Source organism: Seriola dumerili, unplaced genomic scaffold (genome assembly GCF_002260705.1).
Source record: "Seriola dumerili isolate Sdu_G_001 unplaced genomic scaffold, Sdu_1.0 BDQW01002203.1, whole genome shotgun sequence".
Lineage (NCBI taxonomy): Eukaryota > Metazoa > Chordata > Actinopteri > Carangiformes > Carangidae > Seriola > Seriola dumerili.
The window spans coordinates 4,643-12,375 of record NW_019176458.1 but is presented as its reverse complement, the minus strand read 5'-3'; the positions used below and the strand labels follow the sequence as shown (position 1 = coordinate 12,375).

The 7,733-nt window shown below is 43.3% G+C and overlaps 1 protein-coding gene across 1 annotated transcript; it reads left to right on the top strand.

The window, feature by feature from the left end:
* Positions 1-2,399: 2,399 nt before the first annotated feature.
* On the top strand, positions 2,400-6,835 carry LOC111239284. The gene is made up of 5 exons (XM_022769122.1): positions 2,400-2,529; positions 5,044-5,079; positions 5,362-5,619; positions 6,132-6,302; positions 6,463-6,835. Exons 1-5 carry the CDS (start codon positions 2,400-2,402, stop codon positions 6,573-6,575), a joined length of 708 nt encoding a protein of 235 aa, XP_022624843.1. The 3' UTR covers positions 6,576-6,835.
* The last annotated feature ends 898 nt before the right edge of the window (positions 6,836-7,733 follow it).

Here is a 7,733-nt window from a genome sequence, read left to right as displayed (position 1 = left end):
TGACACCAGGAGCCTAAAGCTCGTCCTCAGTGACCCATCTGATCCCAGACCAGGATCTGGTCTTCCTCTCTGACATAAACCTCTGAAACACACTTGATGTTCGCTTTGATATCGACTGTAACAAGAGGAAGTGAAGCTCCGCCATGTTCAGAGACTCCGTCACACACAGAGACTGATACGGGTCTTTACAGTAACTTCACCACAAGCTCAACTACTTTCTCTTTCCTCCATATAGCCGCTCACACACTGCTTACCTGACACACATGACAGGAGACAGGTGAGGAGACACACACAGACGGTCAGCACTGAAGAAAACATCTTCTTCTTCTGCTGGTTAATAACCGCCAGCTTCCTGGAGAATCGATGAAGGCAGTGTGAAGCAGCTGAAAGGCAGTAAGTGGACTGTGACCGAAGACAACCGCGGTACAATGTTCTGTGGGCAGCTCCCTTTGACTCTGACGCCACGCCCACCTGTGACACAGCTGAGGGAGGAGTCACGTGATTTACAAGAAAACAGCAGGGAGCTCTGCTCGTATGAAGCACCTGAACTGATTGGACACAGAACAAAACAGCAGCTGAAGATCCAGACTGGAAAGAGGAAGCAGGAAGCATCACTGCAGACTCCACACATACTCACACAACCTGTTCCTGCTGCTGCCAGAGGGGAGGAGCTTCATCTCTCACCTCTGAACCTGATGTTCATTTCTGTGTCAACTCACTATGTGAGAATCTCAGAGCGACGCTACAATGTGACGTTCAGACTCTGATGCCACGCCCACCTGTGACACAGCTGAGGGAGGAGTCACGTGATTTACAAGAATATGAAAAGGACTGAACCTGAAAGGACAGAGTGATGTAGGTGAGCAGCAGCTGAAGATCCAGACTGGCTGCAACATGAAGCTGCAGATGTGACAGATGTTTTTACCTGCTTCATCAGAGCGGAGTAGGGTTTCACCTTTTATGTGATGTGATGTGGTGACGTGATTTTGTGAGAATTTAAAAAGCCAGTACACATTCCTTTATGTGCTTATGACCCAAAATGACTGAATATCAAGGGTAACAAGAGATGTAGCCTGATGCTGATTCACAGGTTTAGAGAAGACGGGATGACACGCAGTACAGGGCCACGGGTCGGACTCTAACCCACAGCGCTGCGGTTAATGACTGAAAACATATAAAAAATTATGACAATGTGAGTGTGAACATGTATGATGCTAACAATGCTAATGCTAACAATGCACGACAACGTGACACATTTTACCTTCATTGAATAAACTGCAGCTTCTGTGATTTGGAAAGCTCTTGGTATCAAATTCATGTCTTTAACAAAGAAAGCGTTACACAGATATGTAGATTTTAATATTTTATCCTTGAGGCCAAAGGGAAGTCCTCCTGCACTCTGAACAGCACTTCTGGCTGCACCTGTCTGCTGCTTCTGGAGACCCCTGGGCATCTTGTCAGTACATGACTCCATAGGAACAACAGTGAATCCAAATATGGTCAAAGAGGAGGGGCGCATGTTGAGCAGACTTCGGTTCATGCCAGCTTGTAGCAAGCTCTCACCCACCTGTCACTCAAAGAGGCCACGCCCTCAATCCTCCATAACTGTAGTCCTTAACAAAATGTAAACAGGTGAGTTCTATAAACAGGTGAGTTCTATAAACAGGTGAGTTATATAAACAGGTGTCATGAAGGAGGAAATTATCTCTAGAGACCCAAACAGTTTTGTACCAGGCTGTAAACATGTTTATTTCTGCTGTAAAGTTGGACGTTTTAACACGGGAGTCTATGGGGACTGACTCACTGTTGGAGCCAGACTCTAGTGGTCGTTAGAGGAACTGCAGCGTCTGGTTCTTCATGTTGATGCTTCATGTTTCAGTCTGGAGGTTGATGCTTGGTTTAAACCAGCAGGTGTCAGCAGAGAGTCAGTCCTCAGCCAGCAGGATAACACTGATCCTTACAGTACCAGCAGCTTCTGCTACTTCTAGTATTTATTTAATAAATAACAGCAGATTAACTGATGACCAGACCTGTAGGCCACCAAACCAGGGACCAAACTGACCGTGAGAGTTTTACTCCCCCCCCATGTCGCCCAAATCTAAATCCGCCATTGACACACACACAGTTGAACTTGAACACAATTGAAAAGAGCCCACATTCGAAAACAAGCACATGCAGCTCTGCACACAACAAACACACTGCTGCCAGCTTGATCTCTGTGGTTTAATCTATACGTCATAAATATCCTGATATTGTGTTGCGTATGTTGTGGAAACATGGGGCTGGTTACGGTGAAAATATCACTCCCTTGTGGCACCCTGAGGACAACAGGGGCGTGACATCAGAGCACATCTGGATCTGATTTCATTCAATGAATAAATACATAAATTATCTATTCGATGTTGGGTTCAAATCTGGAGACACTGGACATCCCGTGGATGTTGCATGATGATCAGGTGCACACTTTAATGAAAGCACCACGCTGCCGTGACGACCCCTGGGGTCCTCTTGGGGGTGTGGTGTCCGTTGGTCTGACCTATCCTCTTGTGCGTAGCTGATCAGGTCGTGTCATGTTGTGTTTGGTTACGTCTCAGTTTCCACACATATTCCACTCATGCACACCTCAGACTACTGATTCACTGAGTCCCACACCTCACACCTTAACATTTCATTTGGTTCAATAAAATGTTCTTTATTAGTGACGCCTGTGGTGCAGCTTCCTTTATGTCGTGGCCTCTTGAGTCAGGGTCTTCACTTTGCTGTGTTTGCAAACTGATGCAGCGACACACTGAATGTATGTCATATCCTGACCACATCACCTTGGTTAAAGCAGAGACAGGCTGTCACTCATGCAGGGTCAAACACCCCCTCTGCCCACTTCCTGTCAACTAAACTCATGTACGGGAAGAAGCAGCTTGTTTCCATCAACGTGTATCTCTGTCTATAAAGTCAAAGTCTTTAGAGAATGATGAACTGAATGTTTTATTAAGAAACTCTTTGAATCATTTCAAATTAAAGTCAAGAATCTTTCTGAACAAAGCCACTAACATCAGTCAGAGTTAGTCCTACTGTCAGTGAAGGCATCATGCAGCCACTAGATTTTTGTCTTTCTTTACTTCATGTCGTGTTTCAGTCTGTTGTTTCCCTTTTTTATTGCAACTAAAGAAAGAAGCTCAAACATTTTCTGTGCAGATGAAACCACAGCAGTGTGAACCACAGACAGAGGGAGGAGGAGGGTTTTACTCAGTGACTATGAGCTGATCAGAGAGCAGCTCTAACATCCTCAAAGAGTGAAGATGGAGACATGTTGTCGGCTGTGTCTGCTCTGTGAGTCCTCTCTTTATCTTTATGTCTGAGCTTTGATTTGTTCTCTACTTTCCAGTCTAGAAGAAATGCTGTGAGTTCTGCATCAAACTTCATCCCGTTACTCACCAACATCTGTCTCCAGAGGTGGAAACAAACCCTCCTGCTTCTTTTTCTGTCACTTTTCTCTTCCGCTGAAGGTGGTGTCTGTCTGGGAGCAGGTGATGATCGTGGTAACGATGGGACAGGCTGAGGTAGAAATAAAAGAAAAGGAATTAAGTTTTATGGTGAACTCAATATTTTTTACTAGACTGTAAACAGCTGCTAATGCTAACGTTAGCTACAGTATGTAGCAGTAGCAAAACTTATAAATAACTCCTTTAAAGTCAAACTGTTGTCAAAATGTCCCAATTACAGACCTGCCAACCTACACCACTTCTCTTTTCATTCACTCACCAACATCAAGTTCTTCAACATATGAACTGACTATGAAGGAAACAATACAATCATATATTCTGTAGAAGAAGTCTGATGAGAGGACATATTTACATTTAGAAACAGTCAGCTGTTTGTGGGTGAACCATGTGACATCAGTTCAAGGAGGCTGAACCCTGGATTTTGACTGGCAGGGAGCTTTGACCATGTTTTTCTAAAATACCACTTACACTGGGATATATTATTATTAGATACAGTTAAAGTGCAGCTGCTTAAAGCCATTGTTTTCATGAGTCATTCAATTGTATGATAGGTGATACAAACTGATAAACGTGAATTTCATCCTGTTATTAATTTTAAAAATTACATATTTATTCACTTATTACGTGAATAAATATTTAAATAAATAATAAATGTTACTTACGTTATTCCGGCGGCACAGTATTATGAACCTTCACGTTAACACTGCGAAGATGCTTTTAAATGCCCGGTAGCTAGCTAGCTAGCAAACTACGCACCGTTATGCTAATGTTATAGACGTTAGTGGCAGGTTCGTCACGGTCAGGGTTAACGTCACTCAATTCACAGTCAAGTCTCCACATCCATCGCGGCCCGTTTACCTGTGAAGACGACTTAAAGTCCCGCCTTCAGCTGAGGAAGCAGCCAGACGGAGTGAGGACCAGTTTCTATTGCCGTGTTTACATGACGGACATTATTTTGTCAGTTATCCCGCTTCACAGTTGAAGGACTGAACCGAGCGCTGTCATTGGTCGAACGCTTCTTCTTCTCTTGCCCAGCAGACCGGGCGCTGCTGCCCCTGCTGTTAGACTTGAGTTACTGCATGTGAACAATTGAACCACTCACAGCTTTTTGTGTGGTTTAGCGACAAATCGTTACAACGTACTCTGATGTCAAAATGCGTACAGGTTGCCAGGTCTGTAATCACGTCATACCCACCACAGTAACAGTAGTGTAACAGTCTGTAAGTTGTTTCCCTGTAAGACTGTCAGAACTTTTAGCCGGACTTACTTCATTTTTTCAAAGATAATATTTTGACATCACATCAGCAGTAACTGGGAGGAGGCGGTTACCAGCTGAATACTGTTTGTTGTGACGTTCATGACAATAAAGTTACAAGTAAGCATGGATATTGCTTTAACCGTCCATTCTGTATGGTTTAGTGTTAAGACAAACAGAACAGAGTGAAACATCTGGTCTCACACAAAACCAAACCTACGTCACTCTGTCAGTTTGCTCTGGGTGAATGTGAAACCTTTAACTAACCTGTGGATCACGTCTCTGCAGCTCTGATCTCCCTGCTGTGCTGCACCACAGACTCAGGTCAGTCAACTCCTTCTACACAGTTTAAACCTGACTTTCACTAGTGAACTGACACTACAGCATGGATGGAATAATAATATGTTTAACAACAACAACAACAATAATAATAATAATATAAAATATATGTCACACAGTTTATATTTTTGTTAATAGTTAACGTTGCAGTTAACCAGGGAAATTCCTGGGCTGTGACAGCAGTTCAGTGATGGTTGTAAAAGGTGCCATAAAAAGATCATGAAGTTTAAATGATAATGTGTTGATGTCCTCTCCTCTTCTCCCCAGCTCGTCTGACGGTGAGTCCCAGCAGATCTCAGCTGTTTGAAAATGAGTTTGTCTCTCTGAGCTGTGAGGACCCTAACCCTGGATGGACCCTGATGAGGAACACAAGCAGACAATTGATGTCTAAGTGTGGAGCTGACTGGGGAGAATCAGCTGGTTCTTCCTGTAGCATCAGCTTCATCCTCCCACAGGACAGTGGAGTTTACTGGTGTGAGTCCAGAGAGGGAGCAACCAGTAACAGCATCAGCATCACTGTCACTGGTAAGATCAGACTGTGGAGTCAGTGTTGATGAAGCTAAGCAAATCATTTCTCTACAACAACTAATCCTCCATCGTCTCACTGCTCATAACTGATCATATATGACATTTATATTAGTAATGAAAAACACTGGAGATGAAAGGGTGCATGCTATCAGCTAGCTAACATTAATTAGCTGAACTGTAAATTAAGGCTAAAGTTTGAAACCAGGTAACATTATAGTAACTTAAAGCTAAAGTTCTAGCTAACGTTAGCATTCATCTGTAGGTACTTGACACAGTCTAATTCAGATTAGTAGATTCAGTTAGTTAGCTACTGCTACTTACACCTACAGTGTCTCTGACACACAGGAGCAGAGACTCAAAGAGGACAGAGCCCCCCCCCCCCCCCCAACACTAGCTGCTTCTGCTCCTTCAGTATCACAGTAATCTGATGATAGTTGACTGTACGTCCACGATTCACTCAAAACAGGAGCTGATATTCACCTGACCAGGTGTGATTCTCTCTCCCTCAGCTCCACTCAATGTTGCAGTCACTCCTATGGCCCCACCCACCTCTGGAGCCCCGCCCACTGTCTCAGCCCCCCTCCATCCTGTGTTCTTCCTGATCCGCTACCTGGTGGTGTTCAGTCCGTACTTCATCTCCACTGTCCTCATGGTGTCTTTATATAGACAGAGACCTACAGGTAACACTATCAATCAATCAATCAATCAATTAATCAATCAATCAATCAATCAAAATTCTGAATCAGTCGACATTATTAATGTCACATTCATGTTGCTTACAGCAGATCAATAATGACGCTTTATTTACCTTTTCCACCTTTCCACACCTGCTGGTGACAGATAATCACCCGCCCGTCTCCATGGCAACAACCTTGTCCAACAACGAAGCCAAGCAAGGATTGGCTGAGGACTATGATGATGTCACAGCGGTCAGCACCGAGCATGACTTCTGAAGGTTGCAGGTTATCACTCATCAATACTCTGATCAGAATCAATACGTTTTATATTAATTGACTGTCACAGTTTCCGTTGCGTCATGTGACCTGCTTGTTGTATTCTGTGAGTTCTTTGTACCTTGGATGTAGAGGAGCTCTCTATAGATAAATATTGTTATTTTCATCTTCATCATCATCATCGTGCATCGTGAGTGTGAACTGTCTGTGTCTCCATCAGAAGTTTTACTGCCGAGGTCGATTAAATAAATGAGGAATTTAATTACCACTATATTTTCTTTTTGCCTTTTATTTGTGTTGTGTCATCCATCGCTGTGTTTAGAGATTTGAGAAAAGGCCGTTTCTGTGTCTCTGGAGTTAAAGTTAAAGGAAACACTTGTTCTGTTTCTCCCTGAAATCCGCCTGTGAACTCGCCCTGCGGCCTGTGGGCAGCTGGAGGTCGCTCACTGTGCAAACGCTGCAGTGCGTTGGGAAGCACGTTGTATGAAACACAACCATCTTTTCTACGTTGTGGGAAGAAATGATGTGTGTAGACTGACATTTGTGTCCTGAGGACGAGTTAGAAGTTTTTACATGAGTTGAAGCGCCTCTCTCAGCTCATGCAATACACACCCATTATAAACTCTCTGTCTGAACAAACCATAAAACTTAAACTACTACTACTTAATCAAAAACTCTACATCACAAAAAGCTGTTCACAAGGTTAACAGATGAAAGTCCTGTGATCCCTTACATGTTTGAATGAAGCCTCTAGGTGAAAGTTTTCAATTCAAAGAGGAGAAAGTCTGTTGAGGATTTGCATATTGCTTTGATAATAACATGCACTGATAATCATAAAGATTTGGATCAGCAGCCTGATTGCTGCAGAAATACTCCTGCACTGTTTCAGAGTCACGTCACAGCAAGATGATTAATGTTGATGTGTGATGTTCAGCGTCTTATCTCAGAGGTTTTCTACCGGCGGCCTGCGGCCCTCTGGTGGTCCGGGAGAGGCGCTGCAGGTGATTTGCAGTGATTTCAGGGTGTCAGTAAAACACTGTACTGTGCAGTTACCTGTAAAAACAAGAGAAGAAGAAAACATCAGCTTTATTATCAGGAGTGACAGTCAGAAAAAATATAAATATAGAAATAGATAGATAGAATATTTACATATTTGTA